We start from the raw sequence: 21451 nt of genomic DNA on the forward strand, positions 1-21451 counted from the left end.
AAATCTAATGCAATAAAGGAGCAATATCGAAGAGACAAATTAATCAAACCAATTGTCCACAGACTCGGACCCTGAAATGGCGTGATGTATGCGTGCATATAAAAGTATATCAATTGGTCCGATAGAGATGATGAGGCAATGTCAATATGCCTTGTTCCTCAGTCAGCAATATGCCCCTTTTTATACGGAGAAGAAGGAGAACCCAGATAGGCCTTCACATGTCGGCTTCCAAATGGCTCGAACCAACTGTACTATCACTACTATAAATTTAAAATGCGTGCTCCTCCTACATGTAGCAATGTTTCGGCCAAAAAGGCACTTAGTCGACAGGCAAACTAGAAGTTCAGCACCGTGAGCAGCTCCTGGGTAAGGCCATGTCAGGTTCCGCGCGCCTCTTCAGATACTTCAAGTATTGAAAGCTGTGGTGAGCACATAAAAAGACCATGTCCATGGTCACCTTAATTTGAAAATCCCTTCATAATCAAGGGCTACCTCTGACTAAAACAGCACCCAAACAATAGACCACCAATTTGACCCCAGCTCCTAACTGCGGGAAAACCCAAGTCCAGCAACCAAAAGTACCAAAAATACATTTGTGTTTACATTTGAACTGCACACGTTTGTTTACAATTTCATTTCCCGCGAAATCTCGAAAATCAGGTGACCTGCAATCGTGGATTGAAAATAACATTAACCTGGGTTCAGCAGGTCAGCAGGTATACCGGCTGTTCCAATCATCCCCCTACAGCCAGCTGTTGAAAAGGTAATGTTATTCACCCCACAGGGAGTGCAGGTAATTGATTAAGCCCCTGCATAACTTAACAGCAATGGCTTGGTTTCTGTGAGTGGTAAGGAGAATTGACAGTTTTTTTTATGGGAGTAACATTATTGTGTTGCTTAAAACGTCTACTTGTTACTCATGTAAGAATCGTAGTACTAATAATAACTTCAACTTATTTTCCGGTTATGATTAACACAACACGCATCTTCATGATCATAATCTTTCTCAAACTAACTCTAACCATAGGCCCCTGAATGCTAATTAGCGAGATTATCGGGCTAAACAATGGGATTAGCTAGGAAATAATATATAGGGAGTTAAAAAACTAAAGGTAGGCAAGCGAGGACCAGATTTGAAGCGAGAGACACCTCCACTTCGGACCTCTCGTACGACCAGAAAACGCCGAGAAACAGAATATTTTTTTCTCACCACGCCATCTATATAACACTCCAATCTTTAATCCCATGCCTTCTGTCAGCCATCAATCGCATATTAACAATTTTGTCGGCATCGTTTAATCACAGGGATGGCGGACGGCCGTTAGCGATCATTAGACCGGAAAATTCGCAAACAAACGATGCCGCGTGGGCCTTTGATATTCAAAGTAGGATTATAAACATGCATTCTGGTGATGATTGAAGGTGTGTAGATGGCGTAGTAAGCAAAAAATGGTGTTTTCCTCGGCTCTTACGGGCCGTATTTTGTGCGCGAAGTGGAGGTGTCTACCGCTTCAAAACTTCGCTGCGCTTTCATACCTTTAATTTTTCTCTATGCTAGCCTAGTTCCTGGGCTTATACCCCTATTTTACGCCTTCTACCCCTATTATAAATACATGTACTCAAGGGCCTGTGGTTTAATGGTGGTGAAAGCGAATGAATTCCGAAAACTCTCCGCCCACCATCCCCCTCCTTGGTAACCTAATCAAAATGACGCCAGCATCGCACCGCAGTGAAGGGAATCCTGCGCGCTGATTGGCTTTTCGCTTGTAAACAGCGACCTGGCAGAATTATGTGTTTATTTCTAGCCAATCAGCGCACGGGATTCCATTCACTGCGAGTTCAGGTTACCAAGGAGGGGGATGGTCGGCGGAGAGTTTTCTATATTTATTCGCTTTCACCACCATCAAACGACGCCGACAATGTTGTTAATATGCGATTGATGGCTGACAGAAGGCATGGGATTAAAGATTGGAGTGTTATAGATGGATCGGTGAGAAAAAAATATTCTGTTTCTCGGCGTTTTCTGGTCGTACGAGAGGTCCGAAGTGGAGGTGTCTCTCGCTTCAAATCTGGTCCTCGCTTGCCTACCTTTAGTTTTTTAACTCCCTATATATTATTTCCTAGCTAATCCCATTGTTTAGCCCGATAATCCCGCTAGTTAGCATTCAGGGGCCTATGCTCTAACTGAATGACCTAATTGCCTTGGACACAAAACCACATATCAATCCGCCCCGACGATCGACACATCCATTCGATTCGATAACACTCGATAAAGTTTGATAAATAAACAAAGTTTTTTGCTTTTAGCTGTCAACATCAATGGCAGAAGAGTAGAACTAATAGAACTAATTTCCGAAGTGTCCAATAGTTTGAACACAAATCAGAACATCACCCATCAGCTGGACTCAGATCTGCATAAATTACGATAAATAATGAGGTCGTCGCTTCAATTTCGCAAAGAAAGTTGACTCCATTCGAAGGTTGTTTTGACCAAATTCCGTTGAACTCATCGTTATGAGGGCATTTGAACACATTTTCGTTGATCGCTCCGGTAAAAATAAAAATGCCAAAATACATTTCCGTAAAGGCTTAAATAAGAAAATTTGTCACTTACAAAATCATCGCTCCGGTAAAAATAAAAATGTCACCGCCATTTTATTGACGATAGTACTCCAGGTAACCTCGGCGGGAAATTTAAAGCGGAATTATCCGGGGTCAAACAACAGTTTTGCTCACTACCGCCAACTGGTGATATAAATCGACACTAATCTATTTTATATCAAAACTTCTGTATCATGAAGACCTTTTCAACTTCATTTCAAGCTTTTATCTGCTGGAATAGAGCGTCAAAAAATTGTTTTTTCATTTACGCATTTTGCCCCCTGGGGAGCTGAATTTGAGTCGAATCGCCCAAATTTTTTTCCGTAAGCAATATTTTCTGCGGTGTTTATAAGCAAGACTAGATTTGAAGTGCCTCGGTTGTATGATTACAAAATGCCCAACTTTGTCTACAGATGGCTGGATGGAAGGATGGAAGGACGGACACCAATCGAATAGCTATTGATAAGTGCAAATCACTCAAAATAGCCCAAGGCCAAGATCGGGGATAGTACGCAAGAAATGATGACGTCAAAATGTTCGATTTCTTTTTTTGTTCGATGTCTTTTTTTTGTTGGATGACATTTTTTAAATGTTTAATGACATTTTTTGTTCGATGACATATTTTCACTCGCTTTATACACCTTTCCAGAAATGAGGCGCTGAGTGACGGAAATAGTGATGTCATAAGGGGAAACTAGGCCTTATGGTGGAGGGACAAAGGAGATAGTCATGGTTGACCAACACACTTGAATGCCTTTAATGACGGACAAGGGGGAAAAAGTTGGTTCCAATGCAAGCCACCAATTTCGGGAAACATGTATATTTTAATTGTTTGGACTGATAATATTTCTCAAAACTAAGTAATATTTGTAAATTTAAGTCATTGATTTCAAGATATCGTGTGTTTTTTTCTTTTCGATTATATTTTTCTTTTTGGGAATTTTTGAAGCAAACGTCGTGCCATACAGTAGCATGACATCTTTTAAGCCGAGGTCGACATTAACCGTTTCAGCTAAACGCATCTCTTGCGTTGAATGTGGACATCTTCAAAGCTTTTGATGCCTGCGCTTTAAAAAATCAACCCGGGCCGAAAAATTGACCCGGCCGCTGATGAGTATGAAGCAATTTTTTTATGTGGCCTTAGTATCAACTGCAGTGACAGCACATGGCGGCGCTGGCCGAAATATGGTGGCCGCAGCGAAAGTTTCAACTGGAAGCCATGATGAAAGCTCAAGCCCATTTTAAAGAGGTCCGAAACCTCCAGTGGTGACATCTGTCATGTCTGTAGCAAAATTATCAACTATAGGTCACGATCTGCGGGTTGTGCAGCGCTCGAGGCTGTTCAGATTTGCATGCACAAGTTCCGTTTCCGTTTCCAATAAGGCAATATGGCGGCCGGTTCCATGCATGGGTGGCAACACAATGACCAATTCATTCATAAAATCTATGCAAATGAGAATTTACTACGATTAAAGGATCATTGTTATTATTAAGGGCAATATTACCCAGCTGTCGGCTGCCCAGTGGCTCCTATTCTACATAAATAAGCAGTTTCCATCAACAAATTGCAAAGAAAAGGAAAAATTCTAAATCTGACTGAATTATCACGCTTTTCCGTTGTTGACTCCGATTCGATCCGAGTTAGCTCGCCATGCGTCGATCCTTTCCTTGTGGAACGATGCACTAGTAAGGCGCTTCATGGAGTCATGGACTACCCAATCAGCTCAACAGAGCCAGAAACCGACGTAACATTTCCGACTCCGCCATATTTGGATGCCATCTTGAAAGCACCAATGGCAACACCGCGTGTTTCGCAGGGCCGGTTGTGTGTTTCCTCATTTTATTTTGGAATTTATACAATCCTATTTTGGAAGTTGTACAAACCCAGCGCGCTTGAACTACTTTCCATCAGGTGACTTGATCGTTGGCGGTCCGGCGTTTTCGATTATGAGGCCAAATGTTTGGGTATTTAGTCACTGGCATCTCCAAAGTTTGCTGACATGCTGTTCTCCATATCTTTCCGCCAGGTAGGATAGCTGTTGTTCCGGTGAAAAACAGTTTTTTCCGATGGGTTGTCAGTCGATTTTGGGGCTATCGAGCTCTTACTTACACACATGCCTGTGGTGGCAACGGTGGATCAAAGCTTTTCGCATAAATGTTTAAAACATGAGTTTAGCCCACAGAAAATGCAAACTATAAGTGGATCGAGAATGAATAACTCAAAGGAGTGCTTGACATTTCGATTCAAATGAAACGAAGTATACATGTATATGAATATGATAAGTAAATGTTTCAAAAAGAAACCCATTCAGATCTACAAGTACATTCAAAACGTTTATTTTGCACAATCATGCTCTAATATAGATGGTTTTTAAGGCCGACATGAGTTTCGAGGAGTTGCTTTACTCTCGAGGGGAAAATCTGCTCGGTTTTTACCTACAGTTTAGCCCCACACTCACGGTGTTCGGTGATGAGACATAGGGATTTTTTGCAAATCCCCCGAAACACCAAAAAGAACGCCTATTTCATTGTTCGACCTCATGATAGCAATGTCGAGCAGCGGTATAGGCGTTCACGTTGAGGTTTCGGGGACTTCGCGAAAACTCCCTCAATACCTAGCCCTGAACTGGCAAATCCCTTATTCGGAGGTTAGGATATCGCCCATCAGTGTTCAAGGTGTTAGGAGTTGGTTTGGATTGTAAAGTGGTTTTACTGAAATCTTACTAGAATTACCTCAGGGAAGGACAAGTGCATAAGTGAGGCAATCGAATCGTTAGAGGGTCTACTTTGGAACGTGATTGGTGGACCACGCTTAACCCGAACAATACAAACTGAAGAACACACTGATTCCACGTGTTCGAAGCGGGCCGCTCGGAGAGGGTTTGAGTCGAGGCCAAGGCAAAGAAAACCACAAAAATAAACATAATTATTGACGGCCAGAGCCCTGTATTAGACACTGTGTATGTTCAATACATGTAAATTGATTACATAGGTTTTGGTAAAAAGGTACCCCGAGGGCCAATCAACCTCACCAAATTTTATATGTGTTAAAGGGAAGGGCCCGCCAAAAAATGGGGAGTTTTGGACGGCCCGGTCAAAACCTTAGGCGGGAATAAGGTTTCATTGATAAATATAAGGAGTTTCAAGGCCCCCAAATTACTTGTAAGGTTCAATAGATACTGGCCTTTCATTGGTTTACCGTTTGCGTATCATTTACATACTCTCATCTTGAAAAATATGACAATATTTACGATCACGTTATTGATTTTTGCAACATTTTCGGTAACGCGCCCCTTGCGGATCTGTAAGGTACCACTCGGATGCTTGAAAAATGTTAGTGGCGTGCAAGGAGGATACCGCGGTGACGTCACGGCTTTTCCAAGATGGCGCTGCATATTGTAAACAAACTCGATCCACGGCCAAGGGAAAATCAAGTCATCAAAAAAGTTAGATTTTTCGCATCAAATCAGAGTTATTAGTACTTTTCTGCTATGAAATAAGTCTTCAGACAATAAGCTATCATTTGAATAATGAAAAGTGCTGTTTTGATGGGGAAAAATAGGGTTTTTAAAACCAAATAGCCGGGCACCGATCTTCCAAAATTAGCGATGGTTAAAAACAGTCTCCCAGATATGGGGCAATCTCTTCATTATCATAATGGGATTTGGAGGCATGTTTACAGATTTTACAAGTTCGAGACCTGTAATACCTAAAACTCGCATAGATCCCCATAGATCCCCTCTAGTTGTCGAGTTAGCGCCCCTGTAAGATCATGCATTTTCGGACACTAGAACGAAATCTTCCTGCGGATATCGCGGTTTCGGTGATGATTTAAGGAGAAATTGACTGTTCTTAGAGTTGTATGGGACAGAAATGAGTTCATACTTCATGAATACATGAATATATTATGATATGGGCGGGCTTCTAAGTCAAAACAATAACAAACTCAACTGCATCTCTACTGTATATTGCGTAGTGCATTGCCTAGTGTATTTCGTAGTGTATTTTAGCGGAGACATTATTTCCGCACTTTGGCCACGCCAAACGTCTTTTTTATTCGTGGAAGTTAATCTGCTCTGTAAATTTTATTTTACACAGGAAGAATTCATACTAGGTATTGCAATATTTCATGTCTATTGGTGTTTTTGTGTACAAAAGCGCACCAGACAGTGAGACGTGGAGATGTGTTCAGTACTGGTGCTGTCAGTAGACTGAATCTGATTGGCCATAGCGATCACTAATATGGGTCGGGATCACGTGATGTGACGTCACCGCGGTATCCTCCTTGAGTGGCGTGGCTCCATCTGCTACAGCTGTCACCGCGCCGGTGTTAGTCTCACGTCTTGGCGTCTGCACCACCCTTCGGGGACACCTCAATGCCGTTGGCGTACTGACGAGACCAGCGTCTCTAGAGGCTCCGACATTCGCCATGAGCAGTGACAGGTCACTTGGCTGGAATGGCCCCATCTCCTCTTCACTCATGTTCATTGCCGGCAATTCTGGCAAATATCTTGAGTCGTCACGGTTGTCAAACAAGTCTTGGATAATATGCTGCTCCATTTCTTCTGTACTGTTCGGATCAGGGGCCTCGCTCTCCACCGGCCCAGAATCCACCGGCGACTCGAAATCCATACTACTATTCTCTCCATTTTCCATTTTCTCCTCTCTCCAACTCACTACTATCGCTATTGACTGCGTAACATACACTAACATTCTTTCGCTATCTATGGCAAGCCAAAGCGGAATTTATTCAAGACCGTGGAATTACTATTCAAGAAGTTAAATATATGTTCAAGACCAAAATATGTTCAATCCTGAATCAAATATTGTCAACCTTGAATCAAATATTGTCAACCTTGAATCAAATATTGTCAACCTTGAATCAAATATTGTCAACCTTGAACAAAATATATTCAACCTTGAACAAAATATATTCAACCTTGAACAAAATATATTCAAGACTCACGTGACCATATTCAAGACGCACGTGACCACAAAAATTGATGACGTAGTTGCTCATGTTTTGATGCTTTACGGACTTTCCCGAACCCGCGTCCGGACTTTCCCGAACCCATGGTACTTGTGTTGCGTTTCGGAGCTCGAATTGTTCGCACGAGGTTTTGACACATGGTTGCACACGTACCTAGCCGCCTACACCTGACATGTACTGTAATCCTACACATCATGACATGGATGCCGAGTGAATGTCAGAGTCGATACATGTTTCACAGACATATCAGGCAAATTATAGGTTCAAAATGCGCAATGCCTGTCGTGAAACAGAACGCATCGGAAGTACCACAGATTCTACGCTCTACGTCATCAATTTTGTGGTCACGTGCGTCTTGAATATGGTCACGTGAGTCTTGAATATATTTTGTTCAAGGTTAATATATTTTGTTCAAGGTTGGACATATTTTATTCAAGGTTGAACATATTTTATTCAAGGTTGAAAACATTTGATTCAAGGTTGAACATATTTTAGTCTTGAACATATATTTCCTTCTTGAACTTATATTTAACTTCTTGAATGGTAATTCTAAAGTTTTGAATAAATTCCGCTTTGGCTTGCCATAGCTATCATTGCTAACTTCATTTACTAGAACACTGGCCTATGTAACCCATAGTGGAAACACCTGACGGCGCCGCCCGGCATGATACATGTGCTACTGGCATCTATACTATAATGCGCGTTGTGGCCGCTATTTAGGAGGTAATTTTTGTTTCAAAATTGGGCCTTGGAAATGCGTCGAATTCTTGCAACCTTTGGCTTCGTAGGTCTGGATCATACGTAAGAGTGTCACTGAGGGTGTCATACGTCGAATATCTTCGTGGTTTTAGAATAAACAAGCCTATCGGCGTCTGATTCACAATGTGGTTTGTGAGGAGTGTCATAGTCGTGTAGCTTACGTATTTCGAAGACCAGTGGAATTGGCGGCGTCAAATTATTAGTGAAATTTATAATTTACAAATTACAAATTACAAATCGTTTATTGAAACCGTGTAAAAAGTTACATTTTACATAAGATGAAGGTACAATGACCATAAGCATGATGAACTAAATAACTGGTGTGACATTGTTGTGGATTTGGTGGTGTGCAGCTGGAGGAGTGGACAATGTCACAACCAGGGTTCCTACATTATATACAGTGGAACCTCCGTTAGTAGACACCTCTCTATTAAAGACAACCTTTCCAATAAGGACACTAGTTTTGGTTCCAAATTGGTTGTTTCCATTCAATTTTGACTTCTCTAATCAGTCTTTGGGTGTTCCGAATGCTTGACACATTTCGAACATGTTTTGGTTGGAAACAACCCTACAGTCTTACACTTATGGCTGAATGAATGACAGTGCATTTTCGTGAAAGCTCGGTGACGAAATGCTGCGACACTATTCGTCACCAACATGTTTGATGGGTGGTGCCATCTGCACAAAGGACGATGAATTAAATAACTGATGTGACATTGTCGCTGCATTTGCAGGTGTCCACATCGAGGAGTAGATGATGTCACTACATGTACCAGGGTTTGTACTTTCATATACAGTGGACCTACTTTTTGTGGACACCTTTCTATTGAGGACAACCTCTTTAATAAGGACAGTAGTTTTTGGTTCCAAATTGGTTGTTTCCATTCAACTCGACTTCTCAGTTTAGGACACCTCTCTGTTAAAACAGCACTTTTCAGTCCCTGGGGCATTTCTGGAAATTTCATGCTATGGAGCAATTGGTTCAGCTAAGTGACAAGAACAGTACTATAAGACGGTTTTAAAAAGTTGAAAATTATTTATTTAAATGACATATGAATGGTTCAGCAGTAATTGGCAGTGTGCATTATGTAATGAAATATGATTTACATAATATAACATTTTTGTGACAAATAGTACAGATGATGGATAAATCGATACAGTGGATAGCTGTTAGAATATGCAATACATGCAATAGCATTTGTTTTTATTGAGATTTTGCGAGAACCAAGTGGTATTTTGACAAGATAATAGAAAGCCAATAACACTACAAGAACATGACTTCAATACATTGACATCGTAGTACTTGGTATACTAAAAATATTCAAAGATGGGTATCTTGAGTTAAAGTACAAGATGTATGAATGAAGGAGGCACTCTGGTAAGAAATGGTGTCGCTAATGAAAGATTAGAACAGTCCGTCTCAACCTGCCAAGCTCAGAGCGACATGCGCCTGGTTTTGCTGTGACGGGTCACATATACAAAGTTTACATAAAACAAGATTTGTATGTTTATTTAGGAGGAGTACAAAAGTTGTATATAAAATGCCGACTTCATTATGATTTATAGGACACAAAATTTGACATGACAGCATTTTATAAAATATGAATAATCTATAATGAGAATAGTTTTGTAGCACCAATGATTTGAAAATACTGAATTTATTTATTGCATGAATAGAACACAAAAAACAGGATGATTACATGATTGTCACATGCGTGAAATATATTGTCATGGATGGGCATTGGGAACAAAAAGAATTGCGGTTATCAGCTGCATTGGTAGCGATTGCTTTAGCTGATTTTCAGAAACTGACAGGAATGAGAATGTTGATATAGTGTTGAAAAAATATTTTTATAACATACATTGCATTCAAATAACACTAAGAAGTAGACGAGTACTAATTTCGCACACTTGAAAATATTTGGACATTGACTGTCACAGGTAGTGGTAGTAGAGTAATTACATGCCATCAGCAGCACTAATTCAGACAGTTTTCGCTGTGCTTCAGTAACTGACTGGAATGACTAAGTTTGATTGTGCTGAAATGATACATAATAACGTACATTGCATAAACAAAATGATTACAAGATTTGTACTGTCTTGAAATATATGGACAGGGACAGTCACTGGAAGTTTGACATGCCATCAGTTGCACTGCTCCCGACAGTTTTCACTGTGCTTCAGTAACTGACTGGAATGACTAAGTTTGATTGTTCTGTATTTGCCTCCATTTGGATTTTGTGAACAAAAGTTACTAACCTTGTGTAATTGAAGTGTCGAATTCGCCTTGGTCGAAATGATAATACAGTAAATAAATCTATTGAATGTTGCTGAAAAGAAAACACTTACTATGTTAGAAGCCATGTACATGATAACACCACCACCACCATTATCAATATCATCACAAGTCAACTGGGGAATATGTGTGATATTTGTTCAAAACTTGCGTATATGGTATTTGCAGGTCTATTGTATTGTTACATATTTTTCACTTTCAAAATTAACTTTTTTACTAGAAATTATGAATCAATACTAACCGTAAGAAGCGTATGAAATTACAGAAGGCCTTCGTCGAAAAATGTAATGTACTTGTACTCATTCGTGTCATTAAACCTGAAAGCAGCACAGCATAACAGTGAAATTACCGTGACATCAATGGATGTCAAACTAACATAGTGACGTAAATTTGAATTCGAAGTGCACAAATTCACAATTAAGGTTTCGAACACATTGAGAACTGAAAAACTTCATACAAATGCTTTCACACCAATGATATGATTGTGGCGCTCCTGATGAGGTATCGCCCTCTGCTAAGCAGCTTTGGTCGTAACTAGGGTAAATGTTTTTTTCAAGTGATATGAGCGATGCAATACCTTAGTTTCCACCAGCGCCACGTAGCAGTCAATGAAGTTGTGCTGGTACTCCATTAACGTCATGCTTCAAATTTGAAGAAATTAATATTACCTTCATCAAGTACGTAATAATATTACACCAGGCCTTTGTCGAAAATGTAGATCTCGAAGTCTAACTGTAATGAAAGAAAACATCAATGTGACAATATGGTTTACTATGTATGAGGGGGAGAACGGGTATTTTCGGGACACTGGGATGGGCCGAAAATAACTGTCGGGATTCGGGATAGACACCCTTATTTTAGCGGGATTCGAGACAAGCCGTGTTTTGCGTCACGATTCGGCTAAAATTGCGTATTGGGAAACGGGATAAGCCTTTTTTCCTAACGGGACGTCGAGACAGTTACCCCCCCCCTTCCCCGTTCCCACCCTCATGACATGTAGCATTGTTTGTAGGCCTATTGTTACTCACAATCTATTTTTTTGTAATTGATACTGGTAGTATCAATGTGAAATATGCCACACGTTGGGAGCATGCAAGGCCTAGTACAATACACCATCATCACAATCAAATATTTCAATAATACACTGTCAACGAGAATGAATGTTCAACCATCAATCACGTGCATTGTAGTAGTGTACATCCCCCATCCCATGACGGCTTGCGCCCCGCTGACACGACGAGCACATGGCTGAGCCAATCCATCGCCTATACACTACTTTACAAAAATCGACACCTACTGAAACTTTCACTAATTATTCTCGGAAATGTACTTTATCGTTACATCAATAAATGCACATTCGAATTTCAAAACTACCACTTATTTTTGCCGTGAAACTGACCTGAGTTATCGAAACACCGTCAAATAAAATCGGAGATCTTCTGGTGTGTTTTTATGTGAATTTATTACGAACTATCAATGCAGCGCAGGGCAGCCATCGTGTTCTCATGCGTAGTGGCGATGCGATAGCCATCCGCGGCACTGCTTTTCAAGATGGTGGCAATTGCCCAGTGCTAGAGGCGTTGTAAGGAAAATTGAGAGCAGGCCCCTAATGAATGAACTCTCAACGATATCGATATATTTTCGTAATTCCAGCACAACTGTTCACCAATGAACGTCCACCGACAATCCCACTTAACGAATATTAATATCAATTCATATCATGTATCTTAAGACGCTTTTATTTCATTTTAAAAAGAGTTATCGAGTGAACGATGACCTCCTACCGTACCCTCGAAATAAACAGCCAAAATGACCACAAAAACACCTTTTTAGAAAAAAACAGCGATTTTTACGAAATAAATGTCATCAGAGACGAAACTAGACACTAATTTAGCTAGGTATGCACAGTAATAGTACCTGAAGTGATCGATTTCAAGGAGAAAATACACTGAAAACAACTTTTCAGGAACAGAAATAAGATCACATTGTGAATAATAACAACTTTTCAGAGAGCACGTCGACTGGAGAGCTCCGCTCATTCTCAAAAGCATACACAAACTTCACGCATATTCTCCCTGCCACATCAGTATTAGCTTCCAGCACGTATGTAGTGCTATACAACCTGGTCCATGGTGCAGGGTATTAGCAGGGAGATTAATGATTAGCCTGTTCTATTTTAGTTCTATTCGAGAAACACTGACCTGAGTGATAAGGCAAATTCTGCAGAGTGGCCTACCGGAACATGCAGTCAGGGTATCAATAAACAGTTATGCCAGGATGGACAAAAATATGTACAGTGGCCAGCGCTTGCTCTTTGTTTTATTCTTTACTGACTGATGTTGTCAGTTTGAATTGCGTTCTGCATCTCTCCATGCGCCTGGCTTTGGTCCGACAGTGGCATTGGGTACGGGAGTGGGTAGGTGATATGCCTAATATGTGAGGGCCTTATTTGGAACAGGACCTGCTGTCATTGGTCTCAATGCATTGTGCAAAATAGCGTACTCCAATCAATCTATTGGGGGTTGCATGTAGATAGCAGCAATAAGTCCCTAAATGCAGTTAATTTCGTGTTTAACCTTTAATAAGCCCCCCTTTAGGAGGGGCTCTTAAGATACACGTGTGTGTGGGAGTATATACTGATTTGATGAGAAATAAAGAGAGTAAATATTGTATATCCTACAAACAATTTTTTTTGGTATTTTTCTGAATTAACTCCGTTGAGTTTACCGATTTCTCCGCGATCTTCCGGTGGTGGTTGCTATCCCATTGATTGAAATTAATTTAAATTAATTTACATCTTCATGGGAATTCGCTACATCATATGCCTAAGAAATTGGCCAATTATATTAATATTTTTATTAGAGAAATATCCGTCCTAAATAATGACAGAAAAGGGTGGTTTATTTCAATTTTGTGTCGACATGATCGAGGTCACGTGACATAAAAACAAAACAATCGCACACACCCGTCCAAAAAAGGCACTTTAAGAAAAACAAATACGTTTTCCCTGCTTAAAACCACACTGACGACTAAGTTATATTGGTCAACTGCCCAAATCTGAAGTATCAAAATGAATTACAAACTAGAACTAGCTCTATTTAGCAAAAGTTGAGTGAAAAATTCGGGTGAGCGACATTCTGAACCCTAGCGGCCAATAATTAAACTACTTTCAGCCGTCTGCTCCGGTCTCGTTAGGGAGTTTTTCCCAAATGTACGCGATGATGACGTGCCCCATTAACAGGACGTAACATCTATTTTAAAATGCGTTTCCAAAGTGAATGCACGAGGACAATCCATTTAAGTGTCGTATATCACTGGAAACGCCCGATTCCCGTGAATAAGGACAATCACAATGTATTACATTACCAAAACAAAAATGTGTCGGAAGGAACTATATGGATGGTCCCATCGCACCCCCCCCCCCCCTCCAGCAGTATGACACAGAAGGGCTAGTTGACTGTCCACCGGGGGGGGTTTGGGGGGAGCTTCCCCCCAACGCACTGGTAAAAACCTATGTCGACGGAGGGGGGTTTGGGGGGTGTCCCCCCCCCCCATTGTAACAGCTGTAGTTGTTAGAGCTTGCACTTAACATATGCTCGTAGGGGGGTTCGGGGGAGCTCCCCCGACCTAAAGGGGGGCTCACTAAGTCCTTGACTTTACATATTAAGACCCCCTTAAGGAGGGGCTCTTAAGATACACGTGTGTGCGGGAGTATATAATGTAAATGAAGTGAAATAAAGAGAGTAAATATTGTATATCCAACAAACAATTTTTTTTGGTTTTTCAAAATGGCGCTGAATAAATAAATCAGACCAGTTGTAGCGCTGAATTATAAATCAGACCAGTTGTAACAGGTTACGAGAACATCTAATTTAAATCTTCATGGGAATTCGCAACATATGCCTAAGAAATTGGCCAATTATATTGATATTTTTATTAGAGAAATATCCGTCATAAATAATGACAGAAAAGGTGGTTTTATATCAATTTTGTGTCGACATGGTCGAGGTCACGTGACATAAACAAAACAATCGCACACACCCGTCCAAAAAAGGCACTTTAAGAAAAACAAATACGTTTTCCCTGCTTAAAACCACACTGACGACTAAGTTATATTGGTCTACTGCCCAAATCTGAAGTATCAAAATGAATCACAAACTAGAACTAGCTCTATTCAGCTATAGTTGCGTGAAAAATTCGGGTGAGCGGCGTACATTCTGCGCCCTAGCGGCCAATAAATAAACTACTTTCAGCTGTCTGCTCCGGTCTCGTTAGGGAGTTTTTCCCAAATGTACGCGATGATGACGTGCCCCATTAACAGGACGTAACATCTATTTTAAAATGCGTTTCCATCGTGAATGCATAAGGACAACCCATTTGTGTCGTATATCACTGGAAACGCCCGATTCCCGTGAATAAGGACAATCACAATGTATTACATTACCAAAACAAAAATGTGTCGGAAGGAACTATATGGATGGTCCCATCGCACCCCCCTCCCTCCAGCAGTATGACACAGAAGGGCTAGTTGACTGTCCACCGGGGGGGTTTGGGGGGAGCTTCCCCCCAACGCACTGGTAAAAACCTATGTCGACGGAGGGGGGTTTGGGGGGTGTCCCCCCATTGTAACAGCTGTAGTTGTTAGAGCTTGCACTTAACATATGCTCGTAGGGGGGTTCGGGGGAGCTCCCCCGACCTAAAGGGGGGCTCACTAAGTCCTTGACTTTACATATTAAGCCCCCCTCTTAGGAGGGGCTCTTAAGATACACGTGTGTGCGGGAGTATATAATGTAAATGAAGTGAAATAAAGAGAGTAAATATTGTATATCCAACAAACATTTTTTTTTGGTTTTTCAAAATGGCGCTGAATAAATAAATCAGACCAGTTGTAGCGCTGAATTATAAATCAGACCAGTTGTAACAGGTTACGAGAACATCTAATTTAAATCTTCATGGGAATTCGCTACATATGCCTAAGAAATTGGCCAATTATATTGATATTTTTATTAGAGAAATATCCGTCATAAATAATGACAGAAAAGGTGGTTTTATATCAATTTTGTGTCGACATGGTCGAGGTCACGTGACATAAACAAAACAATCGCACACACCCGTCCAAAAAAGGCACTTAAAGAAAAACAAATACGTTTTCCCTGCTTAAAACCACACTGACGACTAAGTTATATTGGTCTACTGCCCAAATCTGAAGTATCAAATTGAATCACAAACAAGAACTAGCTCTATTCAGCTATAGTTGCGTGAAAAATTCGGGTGAGCGGCGTACATTCTGCACCCTAGCGGCCAATAATTAAACTACTTTCAGCCGGCTGCTCCGGTCTCGTTAGGGAGTTTTTCCCAAATGTACGCGATGATGACGTGCCCCATTAACAGGACGTAACATCTATTTTAAAATGCGTTTCCAAAGTGAATGCATGAGGACAATCCATTTAAGTGTCGTATATCACTGGAAACGCCCGATTCCCGTGAATAAGGACAATCACAATGTATAACATTACCAAAACAAAAATGTGGGGTTTGGGGGGAGCTTCCCCCCAACGCACTGGTAAAAACCTATGTCGACGGAGGGGGGTTTGGGGGGTGTCCCCCCATTGTAACAGCTGTAGTTGTTAGAGCTTGCACTTAACATATGCTCGTAGGGGGGTTCGGGGGAGCTCCCCCGACCTAAAGGGGGGCTCACTAAGTCCTTGACTTTACATATTAAAACTTCAGTAACGTTAGAAATTTAATGTAGCTCAATCATCGTGCCCATTTAACTAATGTATATTACATTTCAACTTTGCCCGCTCCATGGGTATATGCTAGTATTTATAACTCGTAGTAAATAAGGTTGTAAAAATATGCAAATGAGATGCCGTATATGGAAACCATGACGTCACTAAGCAGTGCTTATTTCTGCTACGGGTGGCGCTGGTGCTTGCTTCTGGAGGCGCTATTCAACCTCTTTAAGACGAACCCTTTACCAAAATCATGATAAAATTTTACAACAGTCCAACACCAATTGCCTGCGGAAAAATGACTTCTGTACAGCATATCCGTCAAATCGTCACTCGCTCACTGACATGGCCCTTCTAAACTGACCAGTGAGACCACATTTTCTTAAATATATTATCAAAAAGCATATTCCTGTGATGGCCTGACTCTGTAGATTTAGAACCAACCACAGATTGAGAATCAATTCCACTTTGATCCACCCCAGCCATGTATTTACCACAACTTGATATTTTGGGGAAGGCCCATAAGTTATCTGTTTATCATGATTGCATTTGTGATAAATGTCATAGCAGACCATACCATGATGTCCGTACATTTGGTGGACACCCGATTTACGTTGATCAGCATCGCCGCCGATCATACCTATTGTGATGCCGAAAATATAATCTGTTCAATAGCTGTCATGTGATAAAAAGGCTATACATGTATTCAATTAAGTTGTTTTCTTCTAGATTTGAGATGTCTTCATCAGACAAAACAGACATGGCAGAAGATGAGCTGAAGTTGGCTTTGGCGAAGTTCCCTAGCCACTTCTACATTGAAAATGATGAGGCGTGCAGTGCCTACTTGACAGGGCCAAGAATACGTAATATAAAGGACCGAATAGAGGACGACAAAAAGCTCTACGAAGAAAACACCTACGTGAGACTCCGTGAACATTTCACATGTCGTGATGCGAACTTGACGCTTTACCTCGACTATCGTGAGAATCAGTTTTCTTTTCCAGAGCGAAAAATGAAGGAAATGATAGAGACCTATCCAAGCAGTAAGGTTTCCCTCTGCAATCTCGCCCACTTTAAAATAGTTCTTGGCGAAGTGTCCGCCACCAAATCGATCTTGGTGGAGCTAAGAAATATGACACCCTTAGAACGGGTCCTTGCTGATGCAGAAATAGCGTATGCCTATATGAAGATGGGACCATGGGGTCATCTGAACTGTAAAAAATTGGCTGAAAAGGTTGTCAACTCATATGATCAAGACTATCCAGGCCTTTCTGAAATCGCCGCTTCCGATCGCGATCTGCTGAACGAGCTTCAAGTTGAATACAGCCTTCTAGCAGCCTCAGCAATTGAACGAATGTTTGCTCAAAATGAACATGGGGATGTGCTGAAGAAGGAAGAATGCGGCAGTCCTGAGAATTTGATGAAAGAATCCGCCAAGTTTTTGAATAAAGTTGCTTCCTCAAAGTCGAGAGGTTACGAGGCAATTGGTTTACTAATGCTGTCCAATACCTTCCAGCGATACAAAAAGGTATTTCCTTGGGAGGAGAGATTCCTGACGGTTGACGATTTGCAATTGGTTTGGCCAGGTCTGACCTCGGCTGTCCAATGGCTTGCGGAGGCAGAGCAAGCGGTAGCGAAGGCAGGCATACAAAATGTTGATTACAGAGCCATAGAGATGCTTGGCAACGAATATCGGAAAAGCGGGAAAAAGCAGGATTTGGACAAAGCTGGAAAGTATCTTGAAGCTGCGGCAGAACAGAGTAAGAGGCCGGCCATCTATCATCGCCTGGGGTTAGTGTACAGGCAAAAATGGGAGAACAAGCCTGAGCAACGACGGGTGATAGATAAACGAAAGCCAGATCATAACATAAGAGACCCAGGAAACCCGTTACTAAAAAAAGCTATTGAGCACCTTGAAAAGGCTTTATCCTTCTCTCATCGAACCTCCGTCTTGTTTCAAGTTGATCTCGTGCGATTGAAATATTCATACTGCGAAGAGCCAATAAGTGAAACGAGCTGCGACGAGATCATGGAAATGCTGAATGGATGTGTTAAACACACAAATAATCGTGGTCTGACGACGAGCGGCGATCAAGCTTACCTATTTATGGAGTTTGCCCTGATGCGTAAGGAGCTGCGCGGCGATATGGAAATGTGTGGCAAGTACCTCAAATTATCGGCAGAGCAGGCGATCAAAGCGAATAAATACAGCAGCGCGATGAATGAACTCTTTCAGCTTTACAAAAAGGAATTATCACCAAAATCTGAACGGTACAAGACATTGGGGATAATGTTTAAGCAATTCGAGCAGTACGAACGTGCCAGATGGAACTTGGACAAAGCAAGGGAAATGGAGAAAAACGAAAAGAAGGGCAGAGGGAGGAATGCAGAAGACCCTAATATCTTGGAGGATCTCATAGTCGTTTTATTGCGACTAGAGGAATTTCACCACGCAAGGCAGCATATGATAATACTGAAAACCAACGACGAAAGGTACCTTGAAAAACCAGAGAATAGAAAGCGGTACATGGATGTTAGTTTGGCGGTAGCACGACAGTTCCCTCCTGACACCGCAGCTACGATCTACCAAGAGTTGATCACAGAGCTGACACCGAACATTAAGGCAAACTTTGTTGTTGTAATCTCATCCGAGGAGAAGTCGGATGAGGAAAGGACACAAGCTTTGGTATGCATGATTCGCCAGGGCCTTGGTTTTAATGAGGACACTTGTGTACTACCGTACGAGAACATCGGTTTAATCCTAGGAGATTCCAACACACCCATACGTGACCACATAGAATACTTTGTTGAGAAAGCCTGGTGCGTTATCGTCCACCTTACTGATATCGTACTAGGTTTGCAATCACTGCTCATAGACATTGACAATACCATTTCTTGCGTTCAAAAGCGCGGAGGACGAGTGATAGTTGTGAACGATGTAAACGGACAGGATAAGGATTGGAAGGAACGAACTGGCAAAATGCGCGGATGTACGCCTTGGATCAATATGAAACGAATTATCCATGGGTCGTCGCATGCAGCCGATACAAACAGGAAGGTCATCGCTACTGATGATACATTACCTCCCGAGAGCGAGATCGAACAGACTCGAGCACTCCAGGAGGCAGCTGGTTGTGGTGATATTGCATGTCGTGGAACAGATGGTGGTAAGGAGTTGAACCGATCAGAGAGTGAAGCTGGTACGACAGTTGATGATAGAGAGCATCGTTGTGGACCAAAGGGTTCTAAGGAGTGGGGAATGGAGATTATAACCGGCACTGATGATACGATGCTTGGTGGGAAACGGAGAGGAAGAAGGGGACCTGTGACTCGGGGAGATACCAATATATCTAGACAGTCCAGCTCTGTACCAACATCTGAAGAGTTTGAAGTCCCCGAATCTGAAGGAAATGATATTCCAGCCACTCACGATTCTGATAGTGATACTGTCAGAGGGTCAAACGCCTGCATCGACAAGAAATCGGCTCTCCCAGTGGCCGGAGACCATAGGTGGGACGTTAAGGGACTAGAACTTCTAGTTTGTGCAATGCTAGAAAAATAAGGCTAGCTGTAGTACTATCATCCGTGTGTACATGCGATACCCAAGCCTGGTATTACCACGACGCGCTTCCTTGCGAGATCTCGTCGTTTGGGTGGTCCGACCAACCGCTCGGGTCAAACGACGTCACGCAAAATTTCGTCAATGACATGTGGTTGAGACAAAACGCGTCAGGCCATAATTTAGGGGATCAAACCATCGGACGGTGCAGATAACACAACATATGTTCATAGTTTATTAGGATAACCGGCACGTATAGTATAAAGTAGAAGCAATGACTGATATTATCGTGTGAAACCTTGGGACATGGGACATGCGGTTTCCAGCGGCTAACTCACAGGCCCGGCAATATTGCCAAAGAAGAAACATTTGTGCGGGCAAAAAACACCTATGTATATAACAGATAAGGCAAATCTATAACTTATTTTGAATTCATGATGGCCCAGGCAATTTTACCTCTTCACTAATCCGATCTGCAGACAAAGTCTCACAGCCGAATTTCGCAATAATTCAAGATACACCGCTATCGACCGATATTGCGAGTTCGTCATTGGATTGGAAAACACAAAACAAACCAATGGGGGTAGACTGATATAATGCTGTAGTGGGGTGCAGTAGCTGCAATATTCATCTTACAGTGCGGAAGATGATGACATCATAGGAAGGACATGACGAGCATCACCATAGCAACAGACTATGCCCTGTCGATCCGTCTTGATTTGGAAAGAGGACAGTGGTTTGGTCTTGTGTTCGTCTGGTAATAAATAAATATTTAAATAAATAGTGCCTACACGTAAATATATATACTCTCGTTTACACATTAAGAGATCAGTTCCAAGAGTGTACAGAAAACATGGCTGACAGGTAACACAGCCCAATTCTATGTTCCATTGGCTACTAGAATTGTACATTTCCAATGGTGGTCATTACTAACAGGTGGTTATTAATCTTTTGATTGACCTTTATGGAAATGTACATGAATTTCTGAACAATCAGGCTTAATAAAGGGCCTATATTGGCATATTTGAGCTTCCAATATTAATAGTGGGTGGCATAACCAAGTTTAAAAGGACTGACCTCTTAATGTGTAAAAGAGAGTATATCAAAGATCACCTTCAACCAAACACTCATAAGCCAATGCAAGGGAATTGCACAGTTTTACAACCTGCCAAGTTCACAAACAGAGTTTCAACCTAACACCAATTAGCCAATGCAGGAGGCAGGACAGTCTCACAACCTACCAAGGTGACAGACAGATTTCAGCCAAAAACCTTTTAGCTGATGCAGGGCGAGACCAGGCTCTGGTCAATGTTTAATATCGATTGATGCAAATTTTGGAGAGGGTCGACACCAGGAACAAAGTCACATGATGAGGACGACAGAGACAATAGACCAACCAGCTAAGATTGAATTTCAACTGTAGGGCAAAAAAAGGCAAAGGTTTTTCAACAGTGATATTAATAACATCCAAAGAAGCAGTGCTGTAGAATTCTTTTGATAAAACAAACACT

General features: G+C 41.5%; 1 protein-coding gene and 1 long non-coding RNA gene across 6 annotated transcripts; one reads left to right on the forward strand and one right to left on the reverse strand.

The window, feature by feature from the left end:
• Positions 1-1863: 1863 nt before the first annotated feature.
• LOC135487490 (uncharacterized) lies at positions 1864-21381 on the forward strand. Its single transcript, XM_064771189.1, has 2 exons — positions 1864-1990; positions 17111-21381. Exons 1-2 carry the CDS (start codon positions 1983-1985, stop codon positions 19941-19943), a joined length of 2841 nt encoding a protein of 946 aa, XP_064627259.1. The 5' UTR covers positions 1864-1982; the 3' UTR covers positions 19944-21381.
• LOC135488425 (uncharacterized) lies at positions 9381-13533 on the reverse strand. Of its 5 annotated transcripts, none has more exons than XR_010446976.1 (4): positions 12564-13533; positions 11315-11378; positions 10888-10963; positions 9381-10680 (listed from the first exon to the last, which is right to left on the reverse strand). It is a non-coding gene; the product is annotated as an uncharacterized LOC135488425 (long non-coding RNA). The 5 variants fall into 5 exon arrangements; XR_010446974.1 differs by lacking the exon at positions 12564-13533 and adding an exon at positions 12046-12548 and having other exon boundaries at positions 11224-11378; XR_010446975.1 differs by lacking the exon at positions 12564-13533 and adding an exon at positions 12046-12544.
• Positions 21382-21451: the final 70 nt, after the last annotated feature.

The sequence above is a fragment of the Lineus longissimus genome, chromosome 5, assembly GCF_910592395.1.
Source record: "Lineus longissimus chromosome 5, tnLinLong1.2, whole genome shotgun sequence".
Classification (NCBI taxonomy): Eukaryota; Metazoa; Nemertea; class Pilidiophora; order Heteronemertea; family Lineidae; genus Lineus; species Lineus longissimus.